At 43.3% G+C, this 17,014-nt stretch overlaps 1 protein-coding gene across 1 annotated transcript; it reads right to left on the bottom strand.

Annotated features, from left to right (window-relative positions):
- Nucleotides 1-2,220: 2,220 nt before the first annotated feature.
- Nucleotides 2,221-16,684, bottom strand: LOC120461192 (uncharacterized). Its single transcript, XM_089131772.1, has 14 exons — nucleotides 13,250-16,684; nucleotides 11,492-11,686; nucleotides 11,285-11,383; nucleotides 10,669-10,810; nucleotides 9,509-10,575; nucleotides 9,168-9,362; nucleotides 8,959-9,057; nucleotides 8,617-8,758; nucleotides 5,377-6,812; nucleotides 4,937-5,134; nucleotides 4,714-4,812; nucleotides 4,302-4,440; nucleotides 4,006-4,215; nucleotides 2,221-3,032 (listed from the first exon to the last, which is right to left on the bottom strand). The coding sequence occupies exons 1-14, from the start codon at nucleotides 15,782-15,784 to the stop codon at nucleotides 2,986-2,988; spliced, it is 6,603 nt and encodes a 2,200-aa protein (XP_088987898.1). The 5' UTR covers nucleotides 15,785-16,684; the 3' UTR covers nucleotides 2,221-2,985.
- Between the last annotated feature and the right edge of the window lie 330 nt (nucleotides 16,685-17,014).

Below are 17,014 nucleotides of genomic sequence, written 5' to 3'. Positions count from 1 at the left end.
TGTACGTCACACGCATCACACACATGACCAGCGTCGGCCAATAGTGAGCCTTCGTGTGACGTAGCTTTACGCAATCTCACTACGTTAACTGACTACAGGCCCATGGAGAAGGAAGTGAATAGTTGAAATAAAGTCGTTATTTTTGTTGTTTTTGCGCACAAAAAGTATTCTCGTCGTTTGATAAACTTAAGATTGAGCCCCTGTAGTCACTTGGACTATTTTAACGATGTCTTTAATGACTTTTCGAGGCCAGCAAGAGTCATTCCCTCAAGAAGCCTATGGACTAGTATGCAGGAGTGATCTTAATATCTTAAATATCTTAATTTGTGTTGCGAAGATAAACGAAGGTCTTACGGGGTTGGAACAACATGAGGGTGAGTAAATATATTTTTGGGTGAACTAACCCTTTAATTTCTTTTCGACTGAAGAAAGAAAGACATGGACATCTTTGATGACATGGCGGTGAGTAAATTATCAGCAAACATTTTTTTTGTTTTTCTCAAAGTGAACTACTCCTTTAACTGAAATTGGACAAAATGTCCCATCATACAGGATACTTATGCAAATGTGGATGAGTATTAGTCTCTAAGCCCATTTCAGATGCAAAAGGTGTTCATTTGTAAAGCAAACACTGTCGTGACTCTGATATCATTGAAATTCTTCAAAGCACGATGACATTGTGTCCTTTTTTGTTTGTTTTGGCACAGATGTCATGCCGATTTAGGAGAAGTCATGGACATCAATTGCAATCGCATTTGGCGCTGCTTATTAAACACTGCAGATTTAAGCTTTCATTTTGTCTGTTATCTGTACTAATTGAATCAGATCCACGTTTGTTTTGTCTCTCATTCTTACTGAACTTTGTCTAGAACAACTTGACAGCTGTCTTCTTTATGAACCGAATAATTCAAAGAGTTCGCACACTGTGAAAAATATTTTCAAGATTTGTTATCACAACATATTTTCTTTTGTCAAATCAACTTTATAATCATTTATTTAGTTGAGATAACTTATTATTTTGAGTTTCTGATTAATCTACTTCATTGTATTAACTCACTTTTTCCAGTTCAGTAGCAACTGTTCAATTCTGTTAATCAGTGTTCCTTAATTCCTGCCCTGCCCGTCTAATTCCAACCCTAATGAAACACCTGAACAATCAATATTCTAATTTTCTAAAAAAATCTGCGAGGTGAGTTTGATCGGGGTATGCGAGAACCTTTCCCGAGAGTGGCCCGCCAGGGCAGGATTTGAGGAACTATAAAAATAATAATAAACTTTATTTTATATAGCGCCTTGAAAAGTTATATCTCAAAGCGCTTTACAGAGACGTATAGAAAAGATACTTTAAGTGAAATAAAAATATAAACTAAATAAATAGTCATTCAATCCAAAATCATTAGAAAGACAATGAGAAAAATATATATAAAAAAAAAAAATTCACATATATGCTTGCCAGAAAAAAAAAAAAAAACATTTTAAGAGAACTGAAATATTCTCCGTGTCTAATCTCAGTGGGGAGAGAATTCCAGACTTACATATTAGGGTACATATTAGTACCTTCATGGTACATATTTGTACAATTATGGTACCAATATGCACCTTTTAGGTACAAAAGTGTACCTTTTTGAAAGGTACCGCCCCAGTGACAGCTTTTGTACCTTTTTTTTCTGACAGTGCATAAGAGAAACTTGTCTTGCAGGCAGGTAAACATACAGGTCACACAACAGGTAAACACCACCACAACACAAACTACTAATTAAAAAAATTATTATTCGATTACTCATCTATGTCATAGAATTATGCACATTTAGCAACCGAATTGCACTTGGCATAAAAGAGTAAATCTCCAACCTGAGGGGAGAACCTCAAAAGAACAATGTAGGGGACGATTTACACAGTCCAATTAGACATCTGCTAACGCATTCTCATCCTAGGGCGTCATCTAACCGACGCTTTTGACCATGCGTCTAAATCCGACGCACATGGCAACCCGACGCGGGTAGGTTTAGGTCTGAGGTAGGGTTAGACTAAACATACACTGATCTCCACAATGGTGACTTAAAATGAAACAAATATCACCATCTAAACAATGTAAGGAAATTACATTGAAATAAACATGAGTTTTAATTTAATGCATCCTGAGAGTGTTTATTTATGGTCTCATTTAGACAATTTATACTGTTTCTTGACCAAATAATGTTGAAAATGGCCACATTTGAACTAGTTTTTAACCTTGTACGAAGGATCCATTAACGTCTACATCAGACGTCCAGAACACGTCAAAAAAAGACGTCATTAAAAACTTTCATTCCGGCCCCTCAGTGGACGTCTTTTCAACGTCCGACTTTTGTGACAAAGACGTTGAAAAGACGTCTTTTGGACATCACTTTGCTCAGTGGGTAACTGTTTGCTTTCAGCATTGTTCTTCTTCTTGGCTGTTTGTATACCCCGGTTAATAAACACTGATAGAGCAAATTTGTTCACTTGAACATGTAAATCACTTTATTAAACATATGTATTTTCTTCAAAAAAATATACAAGTGACTTAAATTAAAACTCACAGGCAATCAATGTTTTGAGGCAGCAGTGCACTTTCATTACAAAATAAATTAAAGACATTTAAAAATAATCCTCTTAAATATTGCTAGACATTTCAGCTACTTGGTGGCTTCACATGTGCGCCGGCCATTACGTTAACAGACGATTATCAGCTCGCTCTGTGCAGGAGCTTGATTTTAAGTATCATACAAACACGGACTCTCACAAAAACACAGACTCATGCACACACTCTTTCTCACACAGATTAAATAAATGGTGTATATCCCTCTTCCCCATGTTTTCAGATCCTCGCTTCATATTTCCAGAGTCACAATATTGCACGAGTATAAATGTGCTGAATTGCATATACTTTAGTGTTGGGTTCATCAAGCATTCAGTGCTCATCGACCAGTTTAGGAAAGCTAAAGACACGTCCTGGCAGCGTCCTTACAACAGGAGGACTGCAAGGATCCCTGAGAGAACTATTAGAGCAGCTGAAAAAGACAAGAAAAAGAGAATAAATAAATACAGATTACACATGGTACGTTTACACGACAACGATACGCTTAAAACGGAGAAACGTTTCCTTTGAGTTTTCCGCGTACAGACGACACCCTTGTCAAAACGATCCCCATTCGCGCGGATCCGCGAAAACAAATAAAAACCCCTGTATTCTGCTGGCAGGCCATTAGGTGGCGATGAAACAATATAGACTGAACACGTAATATTCAAATGCATGACGTCATCGGTTTCAGAGACAACATGACATCATGACATTTGCGTAAGCATACACGACAATTTCAAGTAAAGTGGCGTGTTAACTCTACGCATTTTGAGCTATCCGCATGTATGCGTGTATGCCGTTAAATGTCCGAGTGATTCTGCGTGTACTTCACGCCGTTAAATGTCCGAGCGAAACAAAGCAAAATGTAGATCTACATCTGGGGAGGGATATTTTTTTTTCCAGGATGGTAGGAGTCATATATTTACCTATACAGTAATGTAACGTTAAGTCAACGGCGTTCATAAACACGCTGAAAAGCGATTATGCGTGTTGATAGCACGCCAAAAATTGAAATACGAATTGGCGTGTCATACATGCGCCATTTCATGAGATTCAAAACTTTGCGTTTTCAGATACCCAAAATGCCAGTGTCTTGTAAACAAACGGCCAAAACGCTTAAAAAGTTTAACCGGTAGTTGTATACCTAAATTAATATGAATTTAACAACCAAAGAGCAGTCGTTTGTGTTACTCTGTTTAAGTGTTCACCGTAGATCCAAACAACGTCCAGCTCCACCTCTGTGGATCTAATGGGTGGAGCTTGACCTGGTTATGTTTAGGGATAGGGCGTGGCTGATCATTCAAGCCCCACCCATTACATCCAAAGGGGCGGACCTAGCTGACAAGCTCCACTTATCGGCTCTGAAGTGAGTAGCCTCTGATGTGGCAGTATCAAGTCCTTACCCTGAGATGCCGCATGCTGCAGTGCCACGCTCCCTCCTGTAGTAGGATTTCTTGTAGTGGTTGTAATAGTACTGGTTGTAATAGTAGAAGCCGTGGTAGCATTAGAGGCTGTATTTGTAGTGGTTGTTATTCCAACATCCGAGCTGTTCTTGTTGCTCAGATCAACTGCCTCATTTGTAACCATTCGTGTGACGGGAGACCCCAAAGTGCCTGAGGAAAAGGAAATAAAGGAAATGTTTACGTTTTGTCACTAATTGCATTCTCTTTCAGTATTTCAATAACAGCGTCGCTCTCACCGTTTGTAAAGTTGCCCGTGAAGAAGAAGAGAAAAGCGGATGCGTTTGCCACACGGGTGTTGCTCTTGAGACCTGCGGCTATGAAAATGCACTGAATCTTTGTGTTTTTCACAGAGCCACGGAAAGATCCAGGACTGAACTGCAAGACAAAAAAATGGTAGAATTAGAAAAAATGTATTTCTATAATGTAGGGTTCAAAGCGAGTTGAGTTCCCCTCCACCTCAAAGCGTCCAACTCCACTCTGAGTTTCTCTTTTTTGCTCACTGCTGTCTAATACATTTGCACCTATACTGTTCCACTGTATGGTTATTTCAGAGTGCTTCCCTGTTGTTGTTTATTACCATGTAATTTACAGCCAAGAATCATCTTTGACGGAGCTTTTAGAAAAAGAAATCTGTGAAAGAAGCCTTACTGTGTTATCCGGAGTCAGGATGCCGTTGTTCAGTGTGGAACGAATGAACTTCGCTACACCATTGTTGTTGGCGCAAGAATAGACGGTGTCACCATCACCCTATGCGAAGCAACGGTAAATAAGTCAGAGAACCCAAATCTCAGACTTGGTGCTTTGAAAACACATTCTAACAAATGTGATTTTTAAATGTAGACATGACAAATAAACACAATCTTATACAGACCTCCTTCTTGTCTTGAGACAAGCCAACTGCAATGTAACCATTCGACTCCCCGCTGATCTCGAAAGTGAGATTGTCTGGGTTTCCGTTCACCCCTCTTGTGGAGGCGAAAATGCAGCTATTGGCAGTAGATGGATCACAGCTGGCTGGAGTGGAGAAACATGCCCTGTCCGTTTTACAGTTCTGACTGGTGACCGTATCCTGCAATGTTAAGATCACACAAGCCATGAAATGCAGTGCTATTTTTTTTAATCTGCTGAGAATGTTGAAATGCCTAAAATCTAAAGTAAACTCAAGAGTTTAACTTAAAAATTAAATATTATAGCAATGTACCATCACACAATACTGTAGTCAGTACATTATTGACTTTGCTAACACTAAACCTAAATAGATCATCTTAACCAAGAAAAATATAACTGGCTCTTCAGTCTGATCACACTTACAATTGTTGTACCAGTGTTTGCTGTAACGGTAGATCCAGTGTTGTTTGTGTTTGGTGTTGCTGTAATGGTAGTTGCAGTGTTGTTTGGTGTTGCTGTAACGTTGGATGCAGTGATGTTTGGTGTTGCTGTAACGTTAGATGTAGTGTTGTTTGGTGTTGCTGTAGTGTTGTTTGGTGTTGCTGTAACGTTAGATGCAGTGATGTTTGGTATTGCTGTAACGTTAGATGTAGTGTTGTTTGGTGTTGCTGTAGTGTTGTTTGGTGTTGCTGTAGTGTTGTTTGGTGTTGCTGTAACGTTGGATGCAGTGATGTTTGGTATTGCTGTAACGTTAGATGTAGTGTTGTTTGGTGTTGCTGTAGTGTTGTTTGGTGTTGCTGTAGTGTTGTTTGGTGTTGCTGTAACGTTGGATGCAGTGATGTTTGGTATTGCTGTAACGTTAGATGTAGTGTTGTTTGGTGTTGCTGTAGTGTTGTTTGGTGTTGCTGTAGTGTTGTTTGGTGTTGCTGTAACGTTGGATGCAGTGATGTTTGGTCTTGCTGTAACGTTAGATGTAGTGTTGTTTGGTGTTGCTGTAACGTTAGATGTAGTATTGTTTGGTGTTGCTGTAGTGTTGTTTGGTGTTGCTGTAACGTTAGATGCAGTGATGTTTGGTATTGCTGTAACGTTAGATGTAGTGTTGTTTGGTGTTGCTGTAACGTTAGATGTAGTATTGTTTGGTGTTGCTGTAGTGTTGTTTGGTGTTGCTGTAACGTTAGATGCAGTGATGTTTGGTGTTGCTGTAACGTTAGATGTAGTGTTGTTTGGTGTTGCTGTAGTGTTGTTTGGTGTTGCTGTAGTGTTGTTTGGTGTTGCTGTAACGTTGGATGCAGTGATGTTTGGTCTTGCTGTAACGTTAGATGTAGTGTTGTTTGGTGTTGCTGTAACGTTAGATGTAGTATTGTTTGGTGTTGCTGTAGTGTTGTTTGGTGTTGCTGTAACGTTAGATGCAGTGTTGTTTGGTGTTGCTGTAACGTTAGATGCAGTGATGTTTGGTATTGCTGTAACGTTAGATGTAGTGTTGTTTGGTGTTGCTGTAGTGTTGTTTGGTGTTGCTGTAACGTTAGATGTAGTGTTGTTTGGTGTTGCTGTAACGTTAGATGTAGTATTGTTTGGTGTTGCTGTAGTGTTGTTTGGTGTTGCTGTAACGTTAGATGCAGTGATGTTTGGTATTGCTGTAACGTTAGATGTAGTGTTGTTTGGAGTTGCTGTAACATTAGATGGAGTGATGTCTGGTGTTGCTGTAACATTAGATGGAGTGATGTTTGGTGTTGCTGTAACGTTAGATGTAGCAGTGGCATTTGTACTGGGTGTTATGATTGAAACATCTGTGCTGTTAGGGTTGCTCAAGTCCACTGATGCATTTGTGGCCAGTACACTGACTGGAGATTCCAGAGAACCTTGAAAAAGGAAAAGAAGAAAGAAAATGTTTTACTTCTGCTACAAAACGTCTCGGTTACATACGTAACCCTCATTCCCTGAGTACAGGGATCGGAGACGTGTCGTCGGGGAGTTCCTTGACGAATTGGGATCACGCTAGGGAGCCTCATTGCCTTCGAGAGAATTAAAAACGAGCCAATAAAAATTGGCATGCAATCTTTGCATTCCGCAAGCCGCCTACTAGCGCAGATATAAAAAGCGGAAGTAAACATTGCATTGACGCTTTTCGCTGAGGAGCCGAACAGCAACATGGCGAAGGGGCGACACGTCTCCGTTCCCTGTACTCAGAGAACGAGGGGTACATACGTAACCGAGACGTTCCCTTTCGTCTTGGGACCTCCAACATGTCATTGGGGAGTTCCCTGACGAATGGGAATCCCTAATAAAACGCCATGGTGCTGGCCCCTTCCAGTGCCTACCCACGCTTCCCACACAGTTTCAGAATCACGGGAGCTACATTGCTATTCCGCAAGACCCAATCAGTGGACATTGGATAACACTAGGAAAGTACGCTCGCACTTCCCTTCGATTGGGACTACCTCAGGGACTGCCATATGTTTCACTATCCCCCTGGGCTAGTACATATGTGTATTCCAGGCCTTCATCAGGCGGCTGGCTTCTGCAGCGTTCCCTTCCCTTTTCTTCGGGTTGGGCACGGGAACTTCCGGGAAGAACAGCACGGCCAGCTCCAAGACACCAATCATCCAGGCGCGAAGGTTCGGGTCCCGGTGGAGGGTTCCACACAAGCCTGACATTCGCAGCTGCCCATTCTAGCATAGCAGTCATCTCCGGCTCCGGCTCAGCCAGAACCACCACACCCGAAGGGGGTAGTCCCGCCGAGCCATCACCAGATGATGACCGCTCTACCTCTGATGCTGCGATTGACATCAGATCCTCAGGCGGCGCCCCAAAGGAAACAACCGGAACCGCCCGAGGGGACTCCGACCGCTCCACCAGAAGCGCCAATGGCAACGAGCTTGTAGAGGCGTGAGAAGCCCGATAGGATCTTTCACCAGTCGAAACATTCTTCATGATAACCCTCATTCACTCACCAACAGGAATCACCAAAGTAGCTGCCTGCTGAACTGAACCAGCAGACAAACTAGATTTGGATTATCTGAAGGGACTGCCCCTTTAAGGGTTCTCAGTCTGGAGCGCAGTATCGGAAGAGTCATATTCCCGCAATGAGAACATGACTCATCCACAAACACACGAGAGGCAGTGTTTGTGGCATCTACCTGAGGAAGAAGTCGACCGCATCCAGAAACGCACGGGTGAGATGACATCCTGAAAAGGACGCGAAACACCCGCGAAGCTCTTTTGTGAGGAAGAGAGCGCGCTTGCGTGCCAAAGAAAGGAGGGATCACAGTGACAGACACACGGGGAAACTGCAAGCCCGTGTGCTGTACTCAACCAGATTTTGCCAGGAGAAACGATGATCACTGCCGCACCGTCACAGGAGGACCTTCTTCTCTTCCTAAGACTTGTAAGAAATCTTTTCTCTCTCCAACTTCGGCAACAGCAGTTCACTGTGAGGCTACAAAGAAAAAACTTCCGCTTTTTATATCCACGCTAGTAAGCGGCTCGCAGAATGCAAAGATTGCATGCCAATTTTTATTGGCTCGTTTTTAATTCTCTCAAAGGCAATTAGGCTCCCTAGTGTGATCCCAATTCGTCAGGGAACTCCCAGACGACACGTTGGAGTTCCCAGGACGAAAGGGAACAAAATACATGTCAATCACTTGATCAAAGTGTTGTACTCACCATTGGAGATGCTGCCTTTTACAATAGAGATGAAAGTTTCCGTGGTTACTGCACGGGCGGTGCTGCTGCCGAGACCTGCAGCGGTGAAAATGCATTGAATTGTTCTTCCATTGAGGGAGCCTTTGAAACTTCCAGGGATGAACTGCAACACAACAGAAGTAATGCTACTTAATATTACACTACTAAGATTGCACACAAACTGCATATGTCGTGTCATACTGTGCTGTAAGAGTATTGAAGCCTTCCATGCTTTTATATAATACATTATTTTCAGTTAATACTCTCTTATGCTAATATTGCCATATGTTTTTAAAGTCAAGGCTCTCTGAAAAAGTGCCTTACTGTGTTATCCGGTGTCAGTATTTGATTGTCCAGTGTGGAACGGATGAACTTCAGTACACCATTGATCTTGGCGCAAGCATAGATGGTGGCACTTTGACCCTAAGGATGTGAAAAGAAAATGAAGATGTCAAAATGAATTTTAAAATTAAAGTCTCATATTGATTTAAATAAAACATATAATTTAAAAGCAACTGGATGTGATCTCTTACACTCTTTTCTCGGGATAGGCCAGCTGCGATGTAACCATCTGACTCGCCACTGAGCTCAAAGGTAAAATTATCTGCATTTCCGCTTACTCCTCTTGTGGAGAGGAAATAGCAGGAATCTTGTGCACCTGGATTACAGGTGGGTGGAGCAGAGAAACAAGCCCTATCCTTCCTACAGTTATCCCTTCCAGTAATTTCCTGCAATAAACACAGTCAAATTTAATTTGAACAAAAACATAAATGCAACAACTTGCAAAAGTACTTTTTGTCCTTTAAAAGAATGTTCACTTTAACAGTCAAAATTGTTATTTCGATTTTTAAACAAAAAAAAGAGCCTGGCTTACAAGTGATGGATTATTGATGTTGGTCACGATAGTAGAGCCTGACGATGTAATATTTGTTGCCATGTTGGGAGGGCGGGTCATGGTGATGTTGGGAGGGCTTGTGTAGGTCATGGTCATAGTCATATTGGGAGATTGGGTGATGGTCATGTTCATGGTTATATTGGGAGGGGGGGTCATGATCAGATTGGTGGTGATGTTGGGAGGGCTAGTGTGGGTCATGTTCATGGTCATGTTGGGAGAGCGGGTCATGGTCAGGTTGGTGGTGATGTTGGGAGGGCTTGTGTGGGTCATGTTCATGGTTATATTGGGAGGAGGGGTCATGATCAGATTGGTGGTGATGTTGGGAGGGCTTGTGTGGGTCATGTTCATGGTTATATTGGAAGGGGGGGTCATGATCAGATTGGTGGTGATGTTGGGAGGGCTTGTGTGGGTCATGTTCATGGTTATATTGGGAGGAGGGGTCATTGTCAGGTTGGTGGTGATGTTGGGAGGGCTTGTGTGGGTCATATTCATGGTTATATTGGGAGGGGGGGTCATGATCAGATCGGTGGTGATGTTGGGAGGGCTAGTGTGGGTCATGTTCATGGTCATGTTGGGAGAGTGGGTCATGGTCAGGTTGGTGGTGATGTTGGGAGGGCTTGTGTGGGTCATGTTCATGGTTATATTGGGAGGGGGGGTCACGATCAGATTGGTGGTGATGTTGGGAGGGCTTGTGTGGGTCATGTTCATGGTTATATTGGGAGGAGGGGTCATTGTCAGGTTGGTGGTGATGTTGGGAGGGCTTGTGTGGGTCATGTTCATGGTTATATTGGGAGGAGGGGTCATTGTCAGGTTGGTGGTGATGTTGGGAGGGCTTGTGTGGGTCATATTCATGGTCATGTTGGGAGATGTAGTGTTGTTTGGTGTTGCTGTAATGTTAGATGGAGTGATGTTTGGTGTTGCTGTAATGTTAGATATTGCAGTGTCATTTGTACTGGGTGTTATGGTTGAAACATCTGTGCTGTTAGGGTTGCTTAAGTCCACTGATGCATTTGTGGCCAGTACACTGACTGGAGATTCCAGAGAACCTGGAAAAGAGGAAAGGAGGAAAGAAAATGATTTACTTCTGCTAAAAAAAAACAAAATATATGTCAATCACTTGATCAAAGTGTTGTACTCACCATTGGAGATGCTGCCTTTTACAACAGAGATGAAAGTTTCTGTGGTTACTGCACGGGCGGTGCTGCTGCCGAGACCTGCAGCGGTGAAAATGCATTGAATTGTTCTTCCATTGAGGGAGCCTTTGAAACTTCCAGGGATGAACTGCAACACAACAGAAGTAATGCTACTTAATATTACACTACTAAGATTGCACATGTAACGGAGGCCAGCTAGTAGTTGCTGTGCGAGTAAACCTCACTCCCCGATCTCAATAGGCGCTCTAGCGACAGATGCTAGAGGCTGCAGTCTTTAGCCTCCTTGTTAGAGCGCCCGACTCTCACGCCGGAGACCCGGGTCCGAGGCCCGTTCGGAGCGGGGCGAGTAGGACCCGGGTGGAGGGGTTACACACACAAACTGCATATGAGGTGTCATACTGTGCTGTAAGAGTATTTTTTTAATTGGTTTCAATGCATTATTGCATCACATATTTTGAGACCTGTGTGAATAGTACTAGAATTGGGATTTTCCTTGAAGCCTTCCATGCTTTTATATAATACATTATTTTCAGTTAATAATCTCTTATGCTAATATTGCCATATGTTTTTAAAGGCAAGGCTCTCTGAAAAAGTGCCTTACTGTGTTATCCGGTGTCAGTATTTGATTGTCCAGTGTGGAACGGATGAACTTCAGCACACCATTGATCTTGGCGCAAGCATAGATGGTGGCACTTTGACCCTAAGGATGTGAAAAGAAATTGAAGATGTCAAAACGAAGTTTGAGATTAAAGTCTTATATTTATTTAAATAAAACATGATTTAAAAACAACTGGATGTGATCTCTTACACTCTTTTCTCGGGATAGGCCAGCTGCGATGTAACCATCTGACTCGCCACTGAGCTCAAAGGTAAAATTATCTGCATTTCCGCTTACTCCTCTTGTGGAGAGGAAATAGCAGGAATCTTGTGCACCTGGATTACAGGTGGGTGGAGCAGAGAAACAAGCCCTATCCTTCCTACAGTTATCCCTGCCAGTAATTTCCTGCAATAAACACAGTCAAATATAATTTGAACAAAAACATAAATGCAACAACTTGCAAAAGTGCTTTTTGTCCTTTAAAAAGAATGTTCACTTTAACAGTCAAAATTGTTATTTCCATTTTTAAACAAGAAAAAGAGCCTGGCTTACTAGTGGTTGATTATTGATGTTGGTCACGATAGTAGAGCCTGACAATGTAATATTGGTTGCCATGTTGGGAGGGCTGGACATGGTGATGTTGTTAGGGCTTGTGTAGGTCATGGTCATGTTGGGAGAGCGGGTCATGGTCAGGTTGGTGGTGATGTTGGGAGGGCTTGTGTGGGTCATGTTCATGATGTTCGGAGGGCTTGTGTGGGTCATGTTCATGGTTATATTGGGAGGGGGGGTCATGATCAGATTGGTGGTAATGTTGGGAGGGCTAGTGTGGGTCATGTTCATGGTTATATTGGGAGGAGGGGTCATGATCAGATTGGTGGTGATGTTGGGAGGGCTTGAGTGGGTCATGTTCATGGTTATATTGGGAGGAGGGGTCATGATCAGATTTGTGGTGATGTTGGGAGGGCTTGAGTGGGTCATGTTCATGGTTATATTGGGAGGGGGGGTCATGATCAGATTGGTGGTGATGTTGGGAGGGCTTGTGTGGGTCATGTTCGTGGTTATATTGGGAGGAGGGGTCATGATCAGATTGGTGGTGATGTTGGGAGGGCTTGAGTGGATCATGTTCATGGTTATATTGGGAGGGGGGGTCATGATCAGATTGGTGGTGATGTTGGGAGGGCTTGAGTGGGTCATGTTCATGGTTATATTGGGAGGGGGGGTCATGATCAGATTGGTGGTGATGTTGGGAGGGCTTGAGTGGGTCATGTTCATGGTTATATTGGGAGGGGGGGTCATGATCAGATTGGTGGTGATGTTGGCAGGGCTTGTGTGGGTCATGTTCGTGGTTATATTGGGAGGAGGGGTCATGATCAGATTGGTGGTGATGTTGGGAGGGCTTGTGTGGGTCATGTTCATGGTTATATTGGGAGGGGGGGTCATGATCAGATTGGTGGTGATGTTGGGAGGGCTTGAGTGGGTCATGTTCATGGTTATATTGGGAGGGGGGGTCATGATCAGATTGGTGGTGATGTTGGGAGGGCTTGTGTGGGTCATGTTCATGGTTATATTGGGAGGGGGGGTCATGATCAGATTGGTGGTGATGTTGGCAGGGCTTGTGTGGGTCATGTTCGTGGTTATATTGGGAGGAGGGGTCATGATCAGATTGGTGGTGATGTTGGGAGGGCTTGTGTGGGTCATGTTCATGGTTATATTGGGAGGAGGGGTCATGATCAGATTTGTGGTGATGTTAGGAGGGCTTGAGTGGGTCATGTTCATGGTTATATTGGGAGGGGGGGTCATGATCAGATTGGTGGTGATGTTGGGAGGGCTAGTGTGGGTCATGTTCATGGTTATATTGGAAGGGGCGGTCATGATCAGATTGGTGGTGATGTTGGGAGGGCTAGTGTGGGTCATGTTCATGGTTATATTGGGAGGAGGGGTCATGATCAGATTGGTGGTGATGTTGGCAGGGCTTGAGTGGGTCATGTTCATGGTTATATTGGGAGGGGGGGTCATGATCAGATTGGTGGTGATGTTGGGAGGGCTTGAGTGGGTCATGTTCATGGTTATATTGGGAGGGGGGGTCATGATCAGATTGGTGGTGATGTTGGGAGGGCTTGTGTGGGTCATGTTCGTGGTTATATTGGGAGGAGGGGTCATGATCAGATTGGTGGTGATGTTGGGAGGGCTTGTGTGGGTCATGTTCGTGGTTATATTGGGAGGAGGGGTCATGATCAGATTGGTGGTGATGTTGGGAGGGCTTGTGTGGGTCATGTTCATGGTTATATTGGGAGGAGGGGTCATGATCAGATTGGTGGTGATGTTGGGAGGGCTTGAGTGGGTCATGTTCATGGTTATATTGGGAGGGGGGGTCATGATCAGATTGGTGGTGATGTTGGGAGGGCTAGTGTGGGTCATGTTCATGGTTATATTGGAAGGGGCGGTCATGATCAGATTGGTGGTGATGTTGGGAGGGCTAGTGTGGGTCATGTTCATGGTTATATTGGGAGGAGGGGTCATGATCAGATTGGTGGTGATGTTGGCAGGGCTTGAGTGGGTCATGTTCATGGTTATATTGGGAGGGGGGGTCATGATCAGATTGGTGGTGATGTTGGGAGGGCTTGAGTGGGTCATGTTCATGGTTATATTGGGAGGGGGGGTCATGATCAGATTGGTGGTGATGTTGGGAGGGCTTGAGTGGGTCATGTTCATGGTTATATTGGGAGGGGGGGTCATGATCAGATTGGTGGTGATGTTGGCAGGGCTTGTGTGGGTCATGTTCGTGGTTATATTGGGAGGAGGGGTCATGATCAGATTGGTGGTGATGTTGGGAGGGCTTGTGTGGGTCATGTTCATGGTTATATTGGGAGGGGGGGTCATGATCAGATTGGTGGTGATGTTGGGAGGGCTTGAGTGGGTCATGTTCATGGTTATATTGGGAGGGGGGGTCATGATCAGATTGGTGGTGATGTTGGGAGGGCTTGAGTGGGTCATGTTCATGGTTATATTGGGAGGGGGGGTCATGATCAGATTGGTGGTGATGTTGGCAGGGCTTGTGTGGGTCATGTTCGTGGTTATATTGGGAGGAGGGGTCATGATCAGATTGGTGGTGATGTTGGGAGGGCTTGTGTGGGTCATGTTCATGGTTATATTGGGAGGAGGGGTCATGATCAGATTTGTGGTGATGTTAGGAGGGCTTGAGTGGGTCATGTTCATGGTTATATTGGGAGGGGGGGTCATGATCAGATTGGTGGTGATGTTGGGAGGGCTAGTGTGGGTCATGTTCATGGTTATATTGGAAGGGGCGGTCATGATCAGATTGGTGGTGATGTTGGGAGGGCTAGTGTGGGTCATGTTCATGGTTATATTGGGAGGAGGGGTCATGATCAGATTGGTGGTGATGTTGGCAGGGCTTGAGTGGGTCATGTTCATGGTTATATTGGGAGGGGGGGTCATGATCAGATTGGTGGTGATGTTGGGAGGGCTTGAGTGGGTCATGTTCATGGTTATATTGGGAGGGGGGGTCATGATCAGATTGGTGGTGATGTTGGGAGGGCTTGAGTGGGTCATGTTCATGGTTATATTGGGAGGGGGGGTCATGATCAGATTGGTGGTGATGTTGGCAGGGCTTGTGTGGGTCATGTTCGTGGTTATATTGGGAGGAGGGGTCATGATCAGATTGGTGGTGATGTTGGGAGGGCTTGTGTGGGTCATGTTCATGGTTATATTGGGAGGGGGGGTCATGATCAGATTGGTGGTGATGTTGGGAGGGCTTGAGTGGGTCATGTTCATGGTTATATTGGGAGGGGGGGTCATGATCAGATTGGTGGTGATGTTGGGAGGGCTTGAGTGGGTCATGTTCATGGTTATATTGGGAGGGGGGGTCATGATCAGATTGGTGGTGATGTTGGCAGGGCTTGTGTGGGTCATGTTCGTGGTTATATTGGGAGGAGGGGTCATGATCATATTGGTGGTGATGTTGGGAGGGCTTGTGTGGGTCATGTTCATGGTTATATTGGGAGGGGGGGTCATGATCAGATTGGTGGTGATGTTAGGAGGGCTTGTGTGGGTCATGTTCGTGGTTATATTGGGAGGAGGAGTCATGATCAGATTGGTGGTGATGTTGGCAGGGCTAGTGTGGGTCATGTTCATGGTTATATTGGGAGGGGGGGTCATGATCAGATTGGTGGTGATGTTAGGAGGGCTTGTGTGGGTCATGTTCGTGGTTATATTGGGAGGGGGGGTCATGATCAGATTGGTGATGTTAGGAGGGCTTGTGTGGGTCATGTTCGTGGTTATATTGGGAGGGGGGGTCATGATCAGATTGGTGGTGATGTTGGGAGGGCTTGTGTGGGTCATGTTCATGGTTATATTGGGAGGGGGGGTCATGATCAGGTTGCTTGTAATGTTGAGAGGGCTACTGGTTGTTATATTTGTCCCTTTGACTCCAAACATCATGCATGCCATCCCCAGGATAGCCACATAGATCCATTTTGTCCCCATCTGTGATCTTTATGTATTTATATGTGTAATCATGCAGCTTGATTATTATAACCTGTAATTATAAATGAAAAGTAAGTAATTCAGGTTGTATAATTAACAACAAAAACATAAAAAAAAACATTTTGGACAATTTAAAATTTAATTTAAAATTTAATTAACCATTAGTCACAGAGAGATTTTATCTTAAAGACTTCAGTTTATTTCTCTCAATTTACTTTAATATGGTAATAATAACTATATTGCACTTTACCATAAACAATGTAAGCTTAACACTAAAATTTGAGCATTGATTAAAGGGTTCGTTAAATTAAAATTCTGACAGCAATTACTCACCCTCATGTTGTTCCAAAAACGTAAGACTTGCGTCAATCTTCAAAACACTTTGTAATGTTTGTAATTTTTAATGAACATAACATTTGTAATGAATGCAACATCCACCACTTTGATGCTTCAAATAGTTCACAGTGAGATTGTAAAACTAATACACATAGTAATAAAACTAATAATACATATACTAATAATAATACTAATACAATGTCTTTATATGACGAACAGATTGAATTTAGGCATGTTTTTACATTTAAAAATTGATCAGTGAACGTAAACAGAAGCGCAACCGTATTCGCTTTAAACACGAGAACAAGCCTCATTGGTTCTTGCAGAAGCTCAAACTTGTTGCGTAACATACGAGAATCAAGCAAGATCTTGATCTTCTGTTTCTGTTGATGAGTGTTCATATGTGAATAAAAGCCTGAATTCAATCTGTTCATCATATAATGGGATTTTGTCACTTCAGAAAATTTGGACTAAACTGCTCAATACAAATGGATTAGTTTTACGATCTCTTTATGAACTTTTTGAAGTGTCAAAGTGGTAGTTGCGTAGACTGTCAATGGAGGGACAGATATCATTCAAAAATATCTTAATTTTTTGTGTTCCGAAGATGAACGGAAGTCTTGAGGGTTTGGAACGACACAAGGGTTTGTAGATGATGACAGAATTTTGTTTTTGGAGCTTGTTTGTTTAAAGGAACTAAGATGCGATCTTAACTATATTATCCAATCTCAGAAGCTATATGCTTAATTGAGTTGCATATTTAATTAGGGGCCAAGCACCGAAGGTGCGGAGGCACCTATTGTATCTGTTCCCTTTCTTAATATTATTCTTCTGTCGAATGGGCGTCTAAGGCAGCCCCATAGAACTGTTTGCGGGAAAGTTGATTTTTTTTTG

The sequence above is a fragment of the Pimephales promelas genome, chromosome 1 (assembly GCF_988280905.1).
Source record: "Pimephales promelas chromosome 1, fPimPro1.hap1.1, whole genome shotgun sequence".
Classification (NCBI taxonomy): Eukaryota; Metazoa; Chordata; class Actinopteri; order Cypriniformes; family Leuciscidae; genus Pimephales; species Pimephales promelas.
Note: the sequence above shows the minus strand (reverse complement) of the source record. Positions and strands in the feature narration are given on the sequence as shown.

Excerpts from the sequence above, each read along its gene's own strand:
- LOC120461192 (XM_089131772.1), bottom strand. The coding sequence starts at position 15,784 with ATGGGGACAAAATGGATCTATGTGGCTATCCTGGGGATGGCATGCATG. Across the intron at positions 9,363-9,508 it reads ACATCAATAATCCATCACTT|GAAATTACTGGAAGGGATAA; the intron begins GTAAGCCAGGCT and ends TGTTTATTGCAG. Across the intron at positions 4,813-4,936 it reads TGTCTCAAGACAAGAAGGAG|GGTGATGGTGACACCGTCTA; the intron begins GTCTGTATAAGA and ends TGCTTCGCATAG.